The 22,295-nt window shown below is 49.7% G+C and overlaps 2 protein-coding genes across 12 annotated transcripts in view; both read left to right on the forward strand.

Moving 5' to 3' along the window:
* Window positions 1–4,635, forward strand: part of CALR3 (calreticulin 3) — a 30,733-nt gene extending 26,098 nt beyond the window's left edge. The window contains exons 8-9 of the mRNA XM_059919771.1: window positions 145–237; window positions 4,189–4,635. Coding sequence (XP_059775754.1) covers window positions 145–237; window positions 4,189–4,332 — 237 coding nt within the window. The 3' untranslated portion in view covers window positions 4,333–4,635. The remainder of the gene's footprint in view (window positions 1–144; window positions 238–4,188) is intronic.
* A 4,828-nt stretch (window positions 4,636–9,463) lies between these two features.
* EPS15L1 (epidermal growth factor receptor pathway substrate 15 like 1) overlaps window positions 9,464–22,295 on the forward strand; it is a 102,014-nt gene continuing 89,182 nt past the window's right edge. For all 11 annotated transcript variants that reach the window (XM_059918195.1, XM_059918184.1, XM_059918192.1 and 8 more), the window contains exon 1: window positions 9,464–9,532. In XM_059918195.1, the coding sequence (XP_059774178.1) occupies window positions 9,500–9,532 (33 nt within the window). In that variant the 5' untranslated portion in view covers window positions 9,464–9,499. The remainder of the gene's footprint in view (window positions 9,533–22,295) is intronic.

Genomic DNA, 22,295 nt, shown 5'->3' on the forward strand with positions numbered 1-22,295 from the left:
GAACAGATATTCTAGAAAAGGGTATCTGCATGTCCTACTATTGACAGCTAATCACTGTTACAGTACTGAGCAAATTACAACTGTTTATTTTGTGGAAAGTTTCATTTTTCACATCAGTAACGGAGGCCTTATGTTCATCCACAGGTGAGATCCGGAACCATCTTCGATAACTTCCTGATCACAGATGATGAAGAGTACGCTGAGAATTTTGGCAAGGCCACCTGGGGTGAAACCAAGGTACAATGAACACAATGAACTTTTCTTTCGTAATTCAGTTATTTCTGCACTTAAGTCTCACATATAGGAAAAGGCTTGATGAATTTTTACTAATGAACACCCCACCCAGATCAAGATATAGAACGTCACCAGAGCTCCAGGAACCTCCTCGCGATCCCTCCCAGCCAGCACCCGCCCCCAAAGGAATGGTGGTTCCACTATTCCATCACTGTAGATGGATTTGACTCCTTTTGAAATGTATGTAAATGTAGCTGCCCATTATTTATTCATTCAGGTAGTGTTGCGAAGTTCATTCATATTTTTGCATACAGCAGTAGCTTGTTCTTCCTTTGTGAATATTCCAGAAGGTACGTATCCATTCTCTGTGGATGCAGCTTTGGGATGCTTCCAGTTTGTGGAAAAAGCTGTGGATAAAGCTGTTCCCATCATTCCTGTACGTGACTTTCAATGGACACATGCCCAGGAGTGGGCAGGCTGGGTCACCAGTTCTTACACAAACAGTTTTCAGTGTGTCATTCTGTTTACATTCCCTTCCGCATGGTCGAGAATTTCAATTGTGTCGCATCTTTGGCCATGCTAGGTACTACTGTCAGTTGTTGTTGATGAGTCGGTTTTATTGAAGTATAATTGACATACTGTGAAATGTACAGTTCTATGAATTCTGACAAACACATATAGTTATGAAACAACCACTAAAAATCAAGATGTAGAACAGTTTCACCACCCCAAAAAGTCTCCTTGTAACCAAGCCCTCCCCTACTCCAGCAATCACTGATCTGATATCCGTCCTTATAGTACTTTTGAAGTATAGTTGATTTACAGCGTTGTGTTCGTTTCAGGTGTACAGCAAAGTGATTTAGTTATAAATATATATTCTTTTTCAGATTCAGAATATATATATACTTTTTCAGATTCTTTTCCATTATAGGTTATTGCAAGATATTGAATATAGTTCCCTGTGCTATACAGTAGGTCCTTGTTGGTTATGTCCCTATAGTTTTGCCTTTTCCAGAATGTCATATAAATGGAATCATATAGTATGGAGTCTTTTTGAGCCTGCTTCTTACACCAAGCGTAGTGTCTCCAAGATTCCTCCATGTTGCTGAGGTTCACTCAGTAGTTTGTATCTTCTTATTACTGAGTAGTTTATCTGCTCACCAGCTGATGGACATTTGGGTTGTTTCCAATTTTTTTTCTTTTTTGGCCGCACCACGGGGCATGCGGAGTCTTAGTTCCCCGACCAGGGATCGAAGCCGTGCCCCCTGCAGTGACAGCAGTGGAGTCCTAACCACTGTACCACCAGGGAAGTCCCAGGAGTGTTTCCAATTTTTAACAGTATGACCAAAGCTGCTATCAATTTTGCGTATAGTTTTTTTGTGTGGACATGTGCTTTTATTTTTCTTGGGTAAATACCCAGGAGGGGGTTGCTGAGTTGTATGGTATATCTTTAACTCTATGAGAAATTGCCAACCTGTTTCCAGAGGGGCTGCACTGTTTTGCAGTCTCTCCAGTCTCACCAGCACTGGGGACTGTGGGTTTCTATAGGTGTGTAGTGGTATCTCTCTCTCATTTTGTTTGCATTTCCCTGATGACGAATGAAGGTGGGTACTGTTTCATGGCTTTTGTGGCCATTTGGAGATCCTTTTTTGTGAAATACCTGTGTTTTAAGATGTAAGTTTTGTTATTATTCAGGTGTGGTGAGGCCAGCAGATCAGGAGATGACCTCCATCAAAAAGATAGTTTATTTTACTCACAGATTCCCAGAGGAGGGGCCATGCCATGCCATTCAGGGCCACATGGGGAAGCACCAGGGTTGGTCAGGAGGCAGAGGGAGAGCGTGGAAGATGTGGGCAAAAAACTTTGTTTTGGTTTTTTGCAGGAAGGAACAGATGAGGCCGGATAAGCAGGCTTAGGATTGGCTAGTTTTAAGAATTTCAGTGGGCTCTGGGGTACTAGTTGTCTAGTACCTGGCTGTGGGATAATTAAGGCAAGGAGAAATCAGCCCTGAATATGAGCCCAGTAGTGGAGGTCGTTAGGGATGTGAGCTCTGAATGTAGTTTGCATATGAAAAGAGTGCTTTTTGGCATTTACTATCTCTAAGAATGGGCCCCCTGGGAGGGGCCATCCCTCCTGGGTCAGCAAGGCCCCAGATGTCAAAGCAAGAGAAACATATGGTTGATACAGCCTGTTTATGTCGCTTGCCCACTTTCACGTTGGGTTATTTGAACTTTTCTTATATAGTTGTAGGTGTTCTTTATATATTCTGTCAAGTTCTTTGTCAGATAAGTGTATTGTAAATGTCCTTGCCCCCTCTGTGTTTTGCCTTTCTATTCTCTCAAGTGTGGAAGCACTCCTGTATTTTTTTTTTTTTTTTTTTTTTTTTTTTTTAGTGTGTATTTTGAGGCCCCTATCCTGAGAAACCAACTTAAAAACTTAGCTCTGGCTTCACATAAAGAAGATAAAATATCTTCCATCAGTACAAATTCATTTATAACTCTTTGGAGCCAGAGTATTGATGCTAAAATGTATGCTTTTAATGGGCATAAACATTTTGTTTCTCGTGTTGTTAAGCACCAGTAACTAAATGGTGGCGCGGCTCACGCATAAGGAGAGAGTGGTCGGTGTCTTCTGGGAGTGCCATGACTTACAGAGAAAGGTCTTGGAGGACCCTCCACACTGTTTTAGCCAGAAACTTTGGGTTGTTAAATTGCATGCCGGTGAGTTTAAATTAAGGGTGATACATAAACCATCTTCCTGCTTTTAATCGAAATCTCTTCATTCCCTTATTTTCACTGATAAGGCATCTTCCATGTCATGTCCGTCACACTGGGACCAACTGCAAAGCGGGTGCTTAAAATTTGAACATTTCAAGGCATTTCAGGGGGAAATTTCCCCTCCACTGATGAAAGGTGGTTATCACTAAGTGATTTTCTCATGAGCCCTTTCTTCTGTTTCCCTTTTTTAAAAAATATTTATTTATTTTGGCTGCGCCATGTCTTAGTTGTGGCAGGCGGGCTTCTTAGTTGCGGCATGCATGTGGGATCTAATTCCCCGACCAGGGATCGAACCCTGGGCCCCCTGAACTGGAAGCGTGGAGTCTTACCCACTGGACCACTAGGGACGTCCCGAGTCATTTCTTCTTGAATCTGATTTCTGCTGCAAAGCCTTCCTAAACTCTTTTTTCAGGAATGACTACGGGAAATTTCTTGATGTGTCTTCACTCATCCTAACCCTTCTTTTAATCACACATGTCTGGAATTGCTCATTCAGGCTCTGAGGCCTCTTCTCATTACTCATTCACTGGTCAGCTGGTTGAAGGACCGGCCCAGGTGCTCTGGGAATAGAAGAAGGAGGGTGTATTCATTTCCTGGGGCTGCCATAACAAATCACCACAAACTTGCTGGCTTAAAACATCACAAATGTATTCTCTCCCATTCTGGAGGCCAGAATTCCAAAATCAGTATCAATAGGCTGAAATCAAGGCATCAGCAGGGCCTTGCTCCCTCCAAAGGATCTAGGGGAGAACCCTTACTTCGCCTCTTGCAGCTGCTGATGGTTCCTGGTGCTCCTTGGTTTGTGGCTGCATCCTTCTAATCTTTGCCCCCATCTTCATGTGGCCTTCTCTTCTGTCTCTGTTTGTGTCAAATCTCCCTCTGCCCCTCTCTTATGAGAACATTATGATAGAATTTAGCGTCCACCTGATAATCCAGTAGAATTTCCTCTCTCAACATGCTTAATTTAATCACATCTGCAAAGACACTTTCCCCATATGTATAAGGTTACATTTACAGGTTCCAGGAATTGGGACCTGATTACTGGGGGGGTTCTTTTTCAGCCGACCCCCAGCTGGTGTGGAGGCTTCCAGAAGGCAGGGGCAGGCTGCATGCTGACACCCAGTCAGCCCACAGGAGCATAATCCCCAGCCGCTGGGGTCTTTGTTTCTTTCTCCAGGGCCCAGAAAGGGAGATGGATGCCATACAGGCCAAGGAAGAAGTGAAGAAGGCCCGAGAGGAAGATGAGGACGAGCAGATGATGGGCAGGTTTGGTGGGAGAGAAAATATCTTCAAAGGATTCCACAGGAGGAATGAACTTTAGTCATCCCCACCCCAGATAAAGATGACTGGTAAAACCTTGTTTCCACTTTAATCAACATTTAAAAGCTCAAATGTATACATACGTGGCCATTTGTCTAATTTTCTTTGAAAAATGTTCCCATGCTTCTCGGTGGGATTGGTCTGGTTTTCCCCGAGCACTTTCCACCCCCTCCTTCCCGACCCCAGGTACCCAGAGACGTTTCCTTGGGACAAACCCAAGTGCTGGAGGAAGCCCGAGGCCAGTGAGAGTCTGGCCAAAAACACAACGCTCTTTTCTTAATCCCCAAAATGTTTTATAAATAAAAGGTGGTAAAACTTACCTTGAGAAAGGAGAAATGATGCTTTATTTCTTTGGGTTGTAAATTACTAATAGCTTATGTGAAACTTTTCCAGTATGGAATCTTTATGCAGCATCGTTGGTGCGGAAAGGTTTTGCGTGCCTCATTTGCACGCTGGTTATTCTGGAGAACACAGGCCTTGTGCACAGATGTTTAACATTCCATAAAGGAGCTTTTTCCCCCACTCTGTGACCCACTTCCATGGCCATTAGTTCTCTGTAAGACAGAGGAATGAAATTCATTCTCTCAAGTGAAAATAGTGATTACTTCGCAGCTAAATTTTTTTCCTTAAATCAAATGACACGCTTAAAAAAAAAAAAGCCACACATAGCAGGCTTCTGTTTTGACGAGCTCTGTTTTCACGCAGAAATTTGTGTTGGAAATAATCAAATTTAGGACACCATGTTACGAATAAGCCAAATAAAATCAGAAATTATATAGAATGTATTGATAGATGATCAGTGTGAAAAGTCTGGCCAGGAAGTGAAGGTCTGGCAAATTTTGTTCCGGCTTTCGTTGAAGTTGGCAGACCTTCGACCTTGAACTTTTTCAAGGTCCTTCAACTTTTTCAGCTGACAGTCACATTGGTCTTCCCAGTTTATTGGGGGTTATCAGTCTCAGAAGCTAAAGACTCACTCCCTGGAAGTGCAGGGGTGGGATTCAAACACTGCCCACCTTTTAAATCTCTGAACAAGGGGAGAAGTTAATGAGGGAAGAAGCAGTGCTAGACCTCGAGAGAAAATGCTGGAAACAATTGTACAAAATGGGTCAGACCAGCTCAGACCCTGCAGAACTCATCTTCCGCAGCAGCGCTGCCCTGGAGAACTTTCCTCATCTGCGCTGGCAATACAGTAGCCACTGGCCACATGTGAGGCCTTGAAATGTGACTGGTGGGACTGAGGAATGAATTTTATTTTTAATTAATAAACTTCACTTTCTAGAGCAGTTTTAGATTCCCAGCAAAACTGAGCAGAAAGTAGAGAGAGTTCCCATATACTGTCTATCCTCACACCCTCACACCCTCCCTTACCAATGACATCCCACACCACGGTGGTATGTTTGTCACAATTGATTGATGTGTCACACGGACACATCATTATCACCCAGAGTCTGTACTGTGCATTAGGGTTCACTCTTGGTGTTGTGCCTTCTATGGAGGAATGAATTTTTAATCTTATTTTATTGTAACATTTATTATTTTTTCTTCCAGTTTTATTGATATATAATTGACATACAGCACTGTATAAGTTTAAGGTGTACAGCATAATGATTTGACTTACATACATCATGAACTGATGACCACAATAAGTTTAGTGACCATCCATCATCTTATATAGACACAAAATTAAAGACATAGAAAGAATATATGTTTTCCTTGTACTGAGAACTCTTAGGATTTACTCCCAACAATTTTCATTATAACATACAGCAGTCTTAATTCTATTTATCATGTTGTACATTATATCCCTAGTACTTATTTATCTTATAACTGGAAGTTTGTACCTTTTGACTGCCTTCATCCAATTCCCCCCCACTCCCACCTCCTGCCTCTGGTAACGACAAATCTGATCTCTTTTTCTATGAGTTTGTTTCTTTTTGAAGTATAATTGATCTACAACACTATGTTAGTTCCTGTTCCACAACGTAGTGATTTGATATTTCTATACATTTCAAAATGAGAAATAAAGTCTTTACGGACGTAATCAAGTGATAATGACATCATTAAGGTGGGTCCTAATCCGATATGACTGGTATCCTTATAAGTGGGAAATTTGGAAACAGAGACAGACATGTGCAGAGGGAAGACCATGTAAAGATCCAGGGTGACACCATCTTCAAGCCAAGAAACACTGGAGGCTACCAGAAGCTTGGAAAGGGGCATGGAACAGATTCTCCCTTACAGAATTGTAATTGATTTAAATTTAAACTTACATTGCCATATGTGGCGAGAGGCCACTGTGTTGGACGATGCAGCTTTAGACTCTGGTGAGAGAGGCCCCAGGACGGCTGGTTACTGCCCAGGGTGGCGGGCACAGTAGTAGAGGGAGTTCCAGGCCACTCTCCTGCTGGCCAGGTGGGACTCTCACCATTGAGCCTCTGGTTCCAGTCAAGACAGGATAGTCTCTGTGGTTTTTGTTGCCCCTGTAGACTCTCGACAGCGAGGCTGGAAGCCTGCACAATTTTCCCGGACAACTTTGCCCGTTAGTGCCCCATCACGTTCTGTGAGAAGGATATCAGAAGACGGGCGAAGAGGAGAAGCCATTTTTTCCAGGCTCCTGCTGGCACCTTAGGCAATGGGGACAATAGTGGTGACTTTAGCAACAATGGCAGAAACAGTGGTGGCCGGTGAGGACCGGTATCTGGGTTCCTGCTCAGGGCCCAGTGGTTGTGGGTTTGGGGTAACACCCTTTCCTTTTGACTTTTAGTCCTAAAGAGGCTAGCAGCTACCTACTGTTACTAATCTTAGGTAATCTTGCATTTCTCCTCTGTTTTTCCAATGCTTTTGCACTCAGTCTCCTGTTACAAATTGTCCTCTGTTTGAAATATCTAGGATGACTTCTCTTCTCCTTATGGAACATGGACCGATAAAGCACCCAAGGCAGCTAAAAGCCTCCATCACCCCCACCAGGACCACCGCTGCATCTTTCCAGCTGTCCCACTTGCTTCCATCCATCCCCTCTCCATCCACTTTGCCTACCTTATCCAGAGCTGCTGTTCAGAGCAGCTGTTCATGTTCAAAACCCTCTGGTGAGGGACTTCCCTGGTGGACCCGTGGTTAAGACTCTGCTCTCCCAATGCAGGGGCCCTGGGTTCAATCCCTGGTTCGGGGACTAAGATCCTGCATGCCGCACGGTGTGGCCAAAAAAAAAAAAAAAAAAAAAAATCTTAAAAAAAAAAACAACCCTCTGGTGGCCTCTCATTTCTCTTTGCACAGGGAACTGAGGAGCGAAGGAGCACCATGAGGCTGAAAACTTGGAGCTCGGAGAGCAAGGTGGTCTCAAGACGAGGCTGGATCACATGTGGTCTTATTTTATTGCTCTTCACACGGGGCTCTCCAATCAGACCGTATGTAATCCAGCCTCATTTCAAGACCCTCTGTCTTGCTGTCTGAGTTCCAGAGCCTCAGTCTCAAAGTGCCTCTTCGCTCCTCAGCTCCTTCTGCTTGTGATGATTCCGAGGCCCCACCGTCGCTGCAGTCAGGCTCAACCTTCACGTGTCACACCATTGCACTACTCTGTAGCACTTATCACTGGTTATCTATTTCCTCATGTGATTTTTAAAAATCAATCAATTAATTATTTCTTTGGCTGCGTTGGGTCTTCATTGCTGCACGTAGGCTTTCTCTAGCTGCGGCGAGCGGGGGCTACTCTTTGTTGCGGTGCGCGGGCTTCTCATTGCAGTGGCTTCTCTTGTTGTGGAGCACGGGCTCTAGGCACGCGGGCTTCAGTAGTTGTGGCACGCGGCTTAGTTGCTCCACGGCATGTGGGATCTTTCCTGGACCAGGGCTTGAACCCATGTCCCTTGCATTGGCAGGAGGATTCTTGACCACTGCGCCACCAGGGAAGTCCCTCCCCATGTGATTTTTTCATGTCTGTTTCCTTCCTCTAGACCTGTGGTTCTCACAGTGGGTGGCCTGGGGACCAGCAGCCTCAGCACCTCCTGGGGATTTGCTAGAAATGCAAAAATCTCAGGCCACACCCAGATCTGTAAACCAGAATCTGGAAACCTAGTCTACTTAACAAGTCTGGGTAGCTCCAGGGTGAGACCTGTTTGTGTAGAGTGTGTGTCTGCCTGGCCCACAAATGGAGCACCTGTACTCAATGAGCATCTGATGGTGAATGGTTGTTGAATGAATCACAAAGCACACTGTGCTCATTTGAAGGGCACGAGGTATGTCAAGTCGCTGAAGACACAGGAGCAAGCAGCTGTGAGACTCCAGAGGGGAGGAGGTGGACAGGCAGCTGTGCCCTCACTACCCCAAGATCGCACAGCCTTCCAGCTTGTCTGCCTGAGAAGTGCCACTATCACAGGAGACCAAGCAACGGGAAGCTGACCCGTGCTGAAGAAACCTTGTGCCACTGTGGTCAGCTACTCAGCAGGACCTTCCTTCCTCATCCTTTTAGTGGAAACCGGCCACAGATGAGTGGGTGTCTATAGTAAAAAGAAGGCAAAACATGTCTAAACAAATAAATGCGCCTCCATAATGGTCCTCCAGCAAACACCAGGTGCCTGCTCTGTGTGGGGCGCAGCGTGAGGCACAGAGGTGGAACAATAGCAAACACATATTATTACCATTCCCTCTTTTCAGAAGAGGGGGTTGGGGGCGCAGAGAGCCTACTTAAATGACTTGCCAAGATCACACAGCAAGAAAGTGGCCACACACACACACACAGCTATCCTAGGAACAGGGCGCCTTGTTGGGCAGGGTGAGGGTCCCGACCCTCTGCCAGGTGGGCGACCGCCTCTCCATAGTGCTTTCGCCAGGCGCACGGCAATGTGAAGAGCATCCCTAGAAGACGGCCCATCATCGGCTAGGACCCGGAGGGGTAAGGAACCTTGGCAGACGAGCCGAGAAACTGGGAAGGAGGTGGTGAAGGAGCGCGGGTGGCACTCTGGAAAAGTCCCGGCCCCCGCCCCCTCCGGCTGGGGCTAGGCGCGCGCGGCCCCGCCCTCAACCCCCTCCCCTTCAGGCTCCGCTGAGCGTGCGCGGCCCTGCTTCGGCCCCGCCCTCTCCCGGACCGGGCTGCGCGCGCACCGCCCCTCGCACCAGTGCGCACGCGCGGCCCCGCCCCGTCCCCCCCGGCGCTCGGAGCCCGAGTCCGCGGGAAGATGGCGGCCCCGCTCATCCCCCTCTCACAGCAGGTACGGGCTGGCCAGGCGGGCGGGGGGTGGCGGCGGGAGCTGCGGCGCCGCCCGTTCCGGGCGCGAGGCGGACGCTGCGGGGAGGCCTAAGCGCGAGGAGGCCCAGCTGGGCGGCGGCGGCTCGCGCTGAGGGGCCCCGGCGGAGGGCGGGCGGGTGGTCCTGAAGGTGACAGGCCGGTCCGGCCCTCGGCCTCCCGCACCAGAGCGACCCTCTGCGGGCGGCGACCCCGCAGGCGGGGCCGCAGCGCGTGTCTGCTCCACCCGGGGCCCGGCCTTCTCTGCAGCTTCCAGGCCGGGTGATGCACGGTAGCATTGGGCTGCCTCCCGGGGAGGTGGGCCAGGGGAGCAAGCATTTTTGCGGGTGCGGCAGCCTCGCGGGTCTTTGTCTCCTGCCGGGTCCCAACGCCGGGGCGGCAGTGTCCCCGCCGCGGCGGAGGGCAGAGCCCCGCCGGAGCCAGGACCTGCCAGCAGTGCGATCCCGGACTCTTCTTCCACTGGGAGCTGCTTCCGCCACCCTTGCGCCGTGAAAGGGAGGGGGGTCGCAAGTCTCCGGGCGCCTTGCGGTGCCCTCAGATCAGCCAGATGCTCTTACTAAGGGGCAGTATCAGTGGCGCGACACAGACGTGCAAAAAAGAGACATGCGCAGGCAACCCTGCCTTCTGGGAGGGACGTTCATTCATTTATCCATCCGTCAAATGTGCGTCGGGCCAGGTGCTGGGAGCGCAGCAGTCACCCAGACCAACAAGGTCGCTGCTCTCCTGGAGGTGACACTCTCGTGGGAACTAGAAACTACCTATGTCCTGCTAATAACAGCTGCCTTTATTTGCTGAATATCTGTGTTGTACCAAGCACCGTATTATACGCACTTTGCCAGAATTATCTAGCACAGCATTGGGATTGAGAGTGAGGACACAGGGTCACATCATCTTGTGTTCAGATCTTGGCTCCAAGGCTTACTTCTCTGACTGTCCTTGGACGAAGCTCTTTAGCCTCTCTATGCCTCAGCCACCTCATTTGGAAAATGGGAATATAAAAAAAAGTATTGGGATTAGGTGAAGATTAAGCATGTAAAGCACTTAGAACAGTGCTTGGCACATCGGACTCACTCAGTGATCCTGTAATTATAACCATTATTTAATTCTCTGGCAGATTTGGACATTTGGAAATAGAGATTACAGCTGTGAGAATGCCAAACCCCAGGAGAGCTGTTAGGCAGGTTGACATGACTGGTCAGCTGATCCAAGGAGAGAGTGCATACTTGCTAAATATTGCCAGAACTAGCCAATTTGTAACACTGTCACTAAATTAAAAGCATTAGAGACCGGTGGTTATTAATTAACAGATATGAAAGTGCTCTGTAAACTATTAAGTGCCTTACAGATGTTGGGTATTATTATTGATAGCCAGTTGCTACCTTTTAGGGTATGGTGGGGGGGGGGGTGAAACAGGCTTAGGCTCATATAATGAGGAAGCGCCCCTGGTTTTTAAAACTTCCTATCCAGTTTCGGCACCTGCCTTAATTTGAACTTTTTAAAAAAATTTCTTTATTTATTTAATTTTTTTTTTTTGGCTGCGTTTGGTCTTCGTTGCTGCGCGTGGGCTTTCTCTAGTTGTCGCGAGCGGGGGCTACTCTTCGTTGCGGTGCGCGGGCTTCTCATTGTGGTGGCTTCTCGTTGTGGAGCACGGGCTCCAGGCGCGCGGGCTTCAGTAGTTGTGACACGCGGGCTCTAGAGCGCAGGCTCAGTAGTTGTGGCGCACGGGCTTAGTTGCTCCGCGGCATGTGGGATCTTCCCGGACCAGGGCTCGAACCCGTGTCCCCTGCATTGGCAGGCGGATTCTTAGCCACTGCGCCACCAGGTAAGCCTTTAATTTGAACTTTGATGACAATAGCTAACGTTAATTGAGTGCTTTAGAGCGTACTAAGTGCTTTCTAACATGCTTATCCACACAACGAAGAGAGGGGATTCTTAGGTTACTGATGAAGGATTAGCTTTAGAGGAAGGCAGTGGTTTGCTGCTGTGAAGTAAGGTGTGAAAACCTGAATCAGGTCATGTGATTCATCTGCTTAGCACCTTTTAGAATAAAATCCCAATCCCTCCCCAGGAATCCCTGCTGGTCAGGTGCCTGCCAGCCTCCCCTGCTTCTTTCTCACCCTGGCACCCACACTGCAGCCATACTTGTGGCTTTTCTGTTCTGCTCGTAGTTTAAGCTCTGTCTGTCCTTATGATGTCCCACGGGCTGTTCCTCCTTCCTGAAGCGTTCATCCCTATTTCTTACCTTGGTGGTGCCAGTGCCTGGCTCCTTTCAGGTGGCAGCTCAAATGTCATTCTCCCCAGAGGCTTTTGCTGGTTACCTGTTGTAAGTCCCCCTCCCCTGGCACTGTGCCTCCACCACACCACCCGTCAGCACCAGTCATGGTCCACAGATGTCTGTGGGTCTCTTTGCTGTCTGTGTCCCCATTAGACCAGACATAGATCTCTTGCTCAGTGCTCCTGACTCTGTGCTCAGCACCCAGGGGGTGTCAGGTAAACCCATGAAGCAGGGACCAGCGAGTTGCACCACCCAGCACCCTTCACAGGTGGCTTTTCTTCCCTCCATGTGGCCTGGGGTCTGGGCCCTTGCGGGTGGGAGCATATTCGAACGAGGAGCTCGACAGCCTGAATCCCCTGGTCTCTGACAAGCTCAGGTCATTGACTGGTGTGCTTTTTCCTTTTCCTTTGTTGAATGATGGCATGGCCAGGCTTTCTTCCTTGGGTAATTATGTAAACATTTACACCTGTTAAGTGAAGCACTGCCGCACATGTTCCTGTTGACCCAGGTGTGAGGCACAGATCTATCAGGCGCTTCCAGTCTAGCTGAGGCTAACAGGAGTTCAGTTCAGTCTAACACGAGTTCACAGTTATTACAGGGGAAGCATGCATATAATTCCGGGATAATTTCTGGTTGGGGGCACTAGGGGAGCCCCCTGGAGCAGGAGGCCGTGGTCTGGTTGGATTGAGGTGTAGGGCACAGTTGGAACGTGGATGGCCAGCTGAGGGTGAGTGAAGCGGGTAGCCAGTGGGATTGTGGAGAGTGGGGTGTTTTTCCTCTGCCTCCAGCCCTGTCTGCGTTTTTCCCATCAGCATCTTTCCTGGTCTGCTCCCTACTCTGCCATATCTGTGATGTCCTCTCCCCATATAGTCTTCTCTGACCCTGCATATAAATCTTGTCAATTTGAAGAGTAGGTAGTTCTCCCTCTAGAAGTGAGTTTTTTCCTCCATCAATGTCTCATTGATTTATGTTTCTCCCAGCGCCCCCCTTCACCTCTCCTCTTTAATTGCGGCCCACCCTGGAAATGCACCTGTGTCCCTTACCCCCTTTGTACCCCCTTGTGCTCTTGTAGGTTACTGGCGACCTTGCCCCAGTAACCTACAAGAGCACACGGTGGTCCTTAACCCCAGTGGCCTGTCCTTGGGACTGGTCTTCCTCGAGCCCTGCAACACTTGTCCGTCACTGTAGCCTGCCCTCAGCCTTAACTGTCTCTCTTCTCCCAAATTTCAGCCTCTCCTGCTTGCATCCTTTCTTTCTGTATGTTCCTGCCTCTGGTGCAGAGCACTCTAACACCGCCTCCCAACCCTCCCCACCCCGCAATGGCTAGAACCTCATGCTGTGACCTCCTGCTGCATCCTGCCTGCCCCAGAGGCCACTTTGGTGGTGTCTTCCTTCAGCCCCATCTGAACGGGAGTTCTCCCCCCTGTACCTTCTGTGGGTCCCTTGCGTGGCCACCAGACCCAGGGAACAATGGTAATGGGAGGAGAGCGTCAGGCTCAGTGACAATGAGAATCTGCTCGGTGCCCAAGGAGTTCCTTCTTCCTTCCTCCCCACTTAGTCATATGTTTCTTTTTAATGGGTACCACTGTTTTAAGAGTACTTTATTCCCATTTTTCAAACGGGAAACTGAGACCCAGAGAAATTAAGTAACTTGCTGAAGTCCCATAGCTGGTGGGTGCAGAGCTGGGGTTGAACCCACATCTGTCTGCCTGCAGAGCCCTGCTCCTTCCCTCTTCTAGGCGGCCTGCTGGCCCACAGCAGCACCAGGCAAATGTGTCTGGAATGAAGACTCAGTGCTTGGGACACTTGTTTGTCCTTTTGTCCCTTGTTTTTTCCTCCAAAATAATTGCTAGTTTCTGTGTCTTACTAGAATGTTAATGCAGTATAAATTGGGGGGGGTGGTGATGGTAGAGAGCCAGGTTTTATTATTTTGTTTATTTTTTAATTAATTTTTATTGGAGTTTAGTTGCTTTACAATGTTGTGAGAGCCATGTTTTAGAGTAAATTTGGCTCACCCTGTAAGATCCTGAGTTCCCTGGCGGTCTCTGTCTTACTGAACTGCCTCAACCTGGTTTTTGTTGACTACGTGGCTCCCGGTGAAGCAAGAACATGTGAGTTTTGCCTCTTCTGCCCCAACTTTGAGCTTTAAAACAACTTTCCCCTGCCTGGTTCTTAATCTTGATCAGTTGATCCGGGAAGCAAGTGACTGTCTTTGAGCAGATGTATTGGATAGAGTGTCCACTCTCTGATGCCTCAGGCTGTGCCGACAGCCCCGGCCACCGGTGGTGAGAGGCACCTCATCAGCCCCACTCCAGGAGTGCTGTCCGCTTTGACCTGAACTGAGCAGCCAGCACTCACTCGGAAAGCTACTCGTTATTCTTCCTCGGGACGGTGCTCTCGGAGCCCCATTATCATTTGAGGCCCCTTCAGGGTGCCTGTTTATCAATGTTAGGGTTCCCAGATATTCTTTCAGTGACCTCAGTTATGCAGTACTTTCTGCACCTCAGTTTCCCCATCTGCAAATTGGGAATAATACTCTATACCTGTTTTATCTGTCTCACAACAGTGGAGTGTCAGAATCCCTCAGGGTGATAGACGTGTGTGCAAAGTGCCTTCATTTGTGTAGCACGCTGTTTGTTCAAGCATTTACTGGGCATCTTCTCTTGGCTGGTGCTTTCTGGGCAGCAGGATGTACCAGCAAACCTGAAGACCATCCTGCCCCAGGGAGCTGAGGTTCTAAGGAGAGGGTGCAGACGTACAGAAATGAGCAAACACATACACAGTATAGTGATGCCATCTGCGCTGTGAGAAGTGTAAAGCCGAGGAGGGCACAGTCAGATACGGAGGTCTGGGCAGGCCTGGAGTCGACACAGGCTCCAAGGACTGAGTAGGAAAGGCATTTGGATGGCTCAGATTATCCTCCCAGTCACCCTGGTCAGTCATCCTCGCTTTATATAAAGGGGTAAACTGAGGCCCAGAGACCTTATGTCACTTGCCAAAGGTGGCACCCAGCAAGCTCACGCTGACACGGCTCTTCTGACCCCTGTCCTGGGCTCTGCGTTGCACTACAGTTTCCTGTCTTGGAATTTTTTTTTTTTTTTTTTTTTTAAGCTGCCAAACGTTATGGTAGTGTGAGGTCTCATTTGTTTTTAAACAGTGGTCCTGCTACTTCATCATTAGGTTCTATGGAGTCTGGTGGAGAGAAGATCACTTATTTACATTTTTATTTTATTGTTTTTGAAGGTGGAGGGGCAGATGGAAAGACCTGCTCGTCGTCTTTATGAGGGATCGGCAGGCTTCCCTGCTGCAGTGGGTACTCAGAGCTTCCAGAGGCTGATGGAGGAATGAGTGGGCCACGCCCGGCCCCCAGGGAGAGTGTACTCTGCTCTGGCTGGCGAGGCTCAGGTCCGAGCTGGAGGAGGGCCGGGTGACTGGCTTGCACTTGGGTGTGTTGGAGACAGTTGCCTGGAGGAGAAGGGGCATTTGGACTGGGCCGTGGAGATCCTGGGAAGGGAGGGAGTCATGGCCTTTCTGACAGAGGCAGAGCAGAATGAGCCGAAGCCGAGAAACTGGAAGTCCAGCTCAAAGGGCCGAATGTGAGGCCGGGGATGGGACTTTGGGGTGCATGTCCCTCTTTTAACTAGGGCGACTTAGAGTTGAAGGGAAGAAGGTGGCATGGTAAAATGGGACACAGGAGTCTGCGCCTGGCCTACAAATTGGCCTGAGACAAAAGGGCCCGACAGGGTGTCTGCTTGTCCAGAGAGTGGCTGACGCAGATGTGGGGGAGGAAAGGAGACCTGCCGGCTCTGTGGCCCAAAGGCTGCTCCTGCGTGGAGTGCTTTGCCCGCCACAGCAGTCTTACAGCTACAGGCTGAGGGAGGGGGAAGTAGAGGTTACAGATGACCGCAAACAGCCGTCTCCTCAGATTGCCACCCAGCTCTGCCTGCTGAGTGGGATTGTTGCAGTTCTTGATAGCAGAATCGATTTACTGACTGTGTTCTGGACTGGCTGATAGAGAGTCGGTTCTCCTCCTTTTGTACACACTGGCTGAAAGCAGGGAAAGGTGGTGCCTGGCCGTCACTGTCTATGGACTGGATCAGGCCTCTGCCCCACGCAGCACGTGGCACCCCTGTATCCTGCACCTCCCAGACCTGTTGCTCTGCCCTGCAGCCCCTAGGCCCTTCTTTCAGTTGCTTGCATATTCTCTCTTGCCTCAGGGCCTTTGCACATGGTATTCATGGCCTCTCTGGATTGTCCTCTCCCCCACTTCATCTCCGGTTAATCCCTACTCCTCTTCCTGTCTCAGCTGGCACATCACTTCCCTGACAGCCTGGCCCAGCTTTTCTGTTACTGCCTTTGAGGATACCCTGTACTTTTCCACATACCAGTTTGTAATTTTCTATTGGTGGGAGTATTTGATTGATGGTCTTTCTCCCCCACTGCCTAGACCGTGTCAACAAAGGCAGGGGCTGTGCAGGTTTTAATTTGACCTTGTACCCTAGGTGCTAGTAGTCATCTGTTGAACTAAAGGCTGACGGGTAGGGCAGGTCCACTTTATGAGAGGCAGTTAGGAGCTCTGGCAGTTCTTGAGGAGTGAAGTGACACATTTAGATTGTCTGACTGCTTATACAGGGAATGCCCAGAGCTGGGTACTAGCTCAGAGATATTTGCTGTGCTACAGTCCTGAAGTGATGCAGAGCAACCTGGCCTGAGGTTTCTGGAAGAGCAGAGCCGCTGATGATCAAAGGAGTATGTGGATTGGCTACCTGGACAGGGATCCTCTGAGTGGGGGCAGGAAGCAGGAGGAAGAAGCAGGTGTGGTGTGGGCAGCCAGCAGGACGAGACAAGCCTTTGTGGGAGCCAGGTGGGTGGCACCAGGTGGTGGCTGTGTCAGTTGAGACCAGACCTTCATCACCTTTGCAGGAGGCCCTCCAGGCTGGGCCTGACCCCACATTGAGGCACAGCCCCTCTCCTGGGGACACCCCCCCCCCCATGTTACATTTACTGAGCACCTACTTTGTGCTGGCTCAGACCTAAGATAAATAAAACTGAGCATTTGCCCTTCAGATGGCTGAACTGGAGCCGGGCTCCCAGGCACGGATGATCCAGACACCCTGTGGCGGACATCCTCGTGGAGGTCCGGTGGCAGCCCGCAGAAGTGGAATGAATTGCCTCCGCTGGGCTGGACATAGGAGAGGAGGAAGAGGAGACCTGCATCTCCCTTTTTCTTTTCCCTCCTCTGTTCCAATAGGACCAGAGGAAGCAGAGGTGTGCAGCCTTTCAGTCTGGCTGCTCGCCCCTCCACCCTCATCTTTGTAGTTTGCCCCTCCTATCCGCTCTGCCCAGTCAGAGCCCCCGTTCCCAGACTCTGATCACCCAGGGTGTCCCAGAGTGGTGTTGCGGAGAGATTTGGGGCACAGGTCTTCCGTGGAAGTAAAGGAGTGTGGTTGGATACCCACTTTGTGCCCATTCACCACTGACTCCCTGTCAGGGAGGTGTCATTGTCATCATTCTTGTGCTTATTTCTGAACAAGGAAACTGAAAAGGGAGAGAGGTAAAATGCCTGGTGCCAGACCTCCTGGGGAGGTGGGGTGTCTGGGTTGGCCCACAGATCTAAAACTCCCGTGGATGCCATGCGTGGGCTCCTGGGAGGGCAGGAGCGGCTCTATCCCTGCTGTGTCCCAGCATCTGAAGCAGGCAGGTGATCGGCACCTGTTGATTGATTGCTGCATGCTCTGAATAGCAGCCAGGAGTGCAGTCTCTCTCTAGCTGTTCTTGTTGGTAGTCGATTGGTGGGAACATTTTGTATTTTATGTCTTGGGTGAAGAAACAGGCACGTACGTACTCTACAGGTGACGAAAGTCAGGACACCCCCCTCACCCCTGGGCCAGCATCCTGATGGCCAGGCCCCCACCCCTCCCCAGGGTTCCCGATGCCTCTTCACTTCTGCTGTGAGAGGGTATGGGAAGGGGTTCTCTGATTTACTCATGACAGTAACAAGCATCCCTGTTGATCCGTAGAAGATTGGCTTTTCTTAACTCATATAGGATGGGCTTTTCAACTTTACATTTCCAGTGGAGAAAGAAAACTATCTTCTTTCAGGCTGTTTTTAAAGAGGAAAGATTAAACAAGAAAAAAACTTGACAGGCCCTCTTTAGGAGACTGCTTAACCAGGACTCTGAAGTTTTGGGGATGGATTAGCCCTCTAAATTCCCCCACACCCGAGAAACAGCACTATTGGAGGTCCCAGAACCCTGTAGACTTTGGCATGTGTGATCACAGATGTTTCTCCCTTTGGGTGTTTTCTTTGATAAAGATTAGAGCGGCTTCTGTGCCCTCAGTGCACGCCTACATCCATTTTGAACATTTTGAACACTACCTCTGTGGAGAAGAGGGTTCCCAAAGGGATGAGCTGATACCCGTGATGCCTAGTGGGTCGGGCAGTCCTGTGGGTCACTGTGGTGCTCACACATCAGGCCATGGAATCAGCATTTTCTTTCAGGCCAAATTTTTAGTATTGGCATTTGACTTTTTGATTTTTTTGTTGCCTTTTTGCCACTGGAAAATATTCTTTAATTCACAACCCTGTAAGTGGGTTTTTATAGGTATGTACTTAACTTACTATGTGTGAAATTGTATGTTTAGAAAGAACGACCACTTAGACTAAGAGAACTGGTAAAAGACTGTTCTGTCCTGGTGTTGCGAGCAGCTCAGCCAACTAGTTGAGTGAGAAAACGAGTATGATATGTACTATAGCGTGTCCAACGTTTGGTGAAATATTTTATTGTTTGATTAAAAAGATCATTTGTCACGGCCAGCTGTAAGGATGACAATTCTTTGTAGATAAAACCTGTTCTTCTGTTTCAGTAACAATAATAACAACCACCATAATAATAGTTATAACAACTGCTTCCCTTTGTAGTGTGTGCTTTACCTACATATTCTTTTTTTTTTGAGTGTATAATTTTTTTTTATACTGGAGTATAATTGCTTCACAGTGGAGTATAATTGCTTCACAATGTTGTGTTAGTTTCTGCCAGTACAACAAAGTGAATCAGCCATATGCACACACGTATCCCCATATCCCCTCCCTCTTGAGCCTCCCTCCCACCCTCCCTATCGCACCCCTCTAGGTGGTCACAAAGCACCGAGCTGATCTCCCCATGCTATGCAGCAGCTTCCCACCGGCCATCCATTTTACATTTGGTAGTGCATGTATGTCAGTGCTACTCTGTCACTGCGTCCCAGCCTCCCCTTCCTCCCTGTGTCCTCAAGTCCGTTCTCAACATCTACATCTTTATTCCTGCCCTGCCACTAGGTTCATCAGTACCATTTTTCTAGATTCCGTATATATGTGTTAGCATACAGTATTTGTTTTTCTCTTTCTGACTTACTTCACTCTGTATGACAGACTCTATGTCCATCCACCTCACTACAAATAACTCAAATTTCGTTCCTTTTTATGGCTGAGTAATATTCCATTGTATATATGTGCCACATCTTCTTTATCCGTTCATCTGTCAATGGACATTTAGTTACCTACATATTCTCATTTGATACTTACAGGAATGGTCAGGGCAGTCACTGTATTATCTCCATTTTACAGATGGGGAAGCTGAGGCCCTGAGAAGCTTTGTAGCTTTTCACTCTGCCTCTGAGGGGTAGAGCTTTTTTTTTTTTTTTAATAAATTTATTTATTTATTTATTTTTAATTTTTGGCTGCGTTGGGTCTTTGTTGCTGTGCATGGGCTTTCTCTAGTTGCAGCGAGCGGGGGGCTACTCTTCATTGCGGTGTGCAGGCTTCTCATTGCGGTGGCTTCTCTTGTTGCAGAGCACGGGCTCTAGGAGCGCAGGCTTCAGTAGTTGTGGCTCGTGGGCTCTAGAGCGCAGGCTCAGTAGCTGTGGCTAGCGGGCTCTAGAGCGCAGGCTCAGTAGTTGTGGTGCACGGGCTTAGTTGCTCTGCGGCATGTGAGATCTTCCCGGACCAGGGCTGGGACTCGTGTCTCCTGCATTGGCAGGCGGATTCTTAACCACTGTGCCACCAGGGAAGTCTGAGGGGTGGAGCTTTGTCTGCCTGAGAACTGACCACTCTCTACCCATCTTACCCACTCCCTCCCGAGGTTTCATCTAAATCTCACCTGTTCCATGAACAAACTTTTCCTGAAGGTATGGGCCCAGCGTTGTGGGTGGGGTTGAATAAATGTGAAACCTCCACCCCCCCAAGTAGTGAAATGTAGGGAGGGGGCCCAGTCATAACAGTAGCCTTAACATAAATTAGGAGTGTGGGAGAGAGGCACTCATTTCAGTTGGGAATTTGGGCAGTGTCTTACAGCAGGGGGTTTGGTGCTGGGGCTGGAAGGTAACTGGCTTTCAGCAGGCAGATCCCCCCTCCCCCCAGGATAATTTGTGCCCAGACAAGGGTGAAAGGTGCACAGTGTGTTCAGTAGAGCATCTGCCAGACCAGGAAGGAAGGCGGGGCTTGACGGCTGTGTGTGTGTCTGTGAGCAAGTGAGTGTGTGTGTGTGTACGGGTGAGTTTGGGGGAAGTTAATCTGGCAGGGCCGGGAGGTGGCTTTGGGGTGCATCGAAAGCATGGCCGGGTGGAGGTTCACACTCCCTCAGCAACCACAGAGGGTCTTTTCGAGCAGGGGCGTGACCTCCTGCCAAATGGGATGGAGGGGGAAGCTGGTGAAGGTGAGGTTCCAGCTGAGAGGCTGGGGCCTGGGCAGAGGCGTGTGCAGAGCGAGGAGGGGGTTGGAAGGCCACCCTCGCTGCTCTGTCTACCTAATCCCTCCCTGCCTCCCCGGCAGGACAAAGCTCCATTCCTGTGCTGCCCTTGCCAGTGCCTTTGTGTGTTTGTTCCCTGACCAGACCGTGATGTGATGCGCTGCTCTGCGGTGGCGGGGACTGCCTTTCTGCTCACAGTGGAATCCGGGACCTTGGCTTGGTGCCTGGTGCCTAGAGGGCTCCTAGGCTCTGAGGAAGAGCAGTGGGCAGTGGGAGGCTGGTCGTGCCACCTACAGAGGGGAGCAGGGAGGAGGCACAGAGAGCTGCTGATTCCATCTGTCCTGGGGATCCCTGGGTCCTCGTGTAATGTTGGGCCAGGGCTCAGAAGATGGCAGGGATGTTGGAACCCTGGGGTGGCCAATGTAGAAAAGGAATTTTGGGAAGGTTCAGAGCACACTTGGGGAAAGTTGGGAGCACCGTGAGAAACGGGTGCTTTCAAGGAGGGCTGTAGGTGCCCTGCTGTGCAGGGGGCACTTACTGCTAAGATGTCGCCCCTATGAGTCTCCCCAGGGCCTCTTCAGGGCCTGGTCCATCGAATGGAGGAAGGGAAAATAGAATGGAAATGATGGGGCAGGGGGTGTTCTCTGCGACGCCTGGAGGAGTGGTGTCCAGGGAGAGCTGCAGGGAGGCCAGGGCTACGTTGATCTTTTAATTTATTTATTTTTTAATTAAAAAAATTTTTTTTTGAGGGGGGCACTCCACGAGGCATGCGAGATCTTAGTTCCCCGACCAAGGATCGAACCCATGCCCCATGCAGTGGAAGCGCAGGGTCTTAACCACTGGACCGCCAGGGAAGTCCCCAGGGCCACATCGATCTTAAGCAGCAGTGTTTGGCTGGAATCTGCTCCCTGCCCCACCCACGCTGCCTGGGCAAGGTCCCTTTCCAGCGCCATCCACCTGCTCCTCTGCATGGCCGTACTCAACCCTGTACCCCTCTCTCTGTGCCCGCCCTCTGGTCCCCACAGGACCCCACTCCCTTGGTGTTTTCTTGCCAGCGGCACCTCCTTCTGTCTCCGTTGTGGGCCTGTCTTCCCCCAGCGCATCCGTGTGGGCGCTCCTCAGCCTGTTGGTTGTCTCGTGTCCCCTCGGGCAGGCTCAGCAGCGTAGCCGCCGTCTCCCTGCCCTCGCAGGTGTGTGTCTGTGGGCTACAGAGTCGCCCTCCACCCTGTCTTTTCCTCATAGCACTTACAGCCCGCTGCGTGTGTTGTCACGGCTAATGACATTCTCCTCAAGACCAGGAGTTCCGAGAGGGTGGGGCCGGGGTGTGGTCCCCTTATTCACTGCTGCACCCCAGTGGAGGCCAGTGCCTGGGACCAGGCAGGCCCTCCATAGATACTGCTGGAATGGAAAAGAGATTTCCACCTCGACGTCCCATAGGGACATCCCAGAGAAACATGTTCAAGGGGGAACAGCCCCCTCTTCTCTGCGTGTTTCCGCATCGTGGATGGCTGTGTTCTTTGGGCCTCATTCTCCTGGAGGACGATGGCAGTCTCTCCCTAGCTTCCTCCCCTCCCTCCTGTCACCCGATCCGAGTAGCTGAGTGCATACTTGGTTCATACTTGGTTCACCTTCTCGTGAGCGCGTCTGTTCAGGTCGCCTTCAGGAGGACAGGATGACATTCAGACCTCTCAGCAAGGGGTGTGCAGACCTGTCATCTCATTGTGTCT

This window comes from Balaenoptera ricei, chromosome 3 (assembly GCF_028023285.1).
Source record: "Balaenoptera ricei isolate mBalRic1 chromosome 3, mBalRic1.hap2, whole genome shotgun sequence".
In the NCBI taxonomy this organism is placed as follows: Eukaryota; Metazoa; Chordata; class Mammalia; order Artiodactyla; family Balaenopteridae; genus Balaenoptera; species Balaenoptera ricei.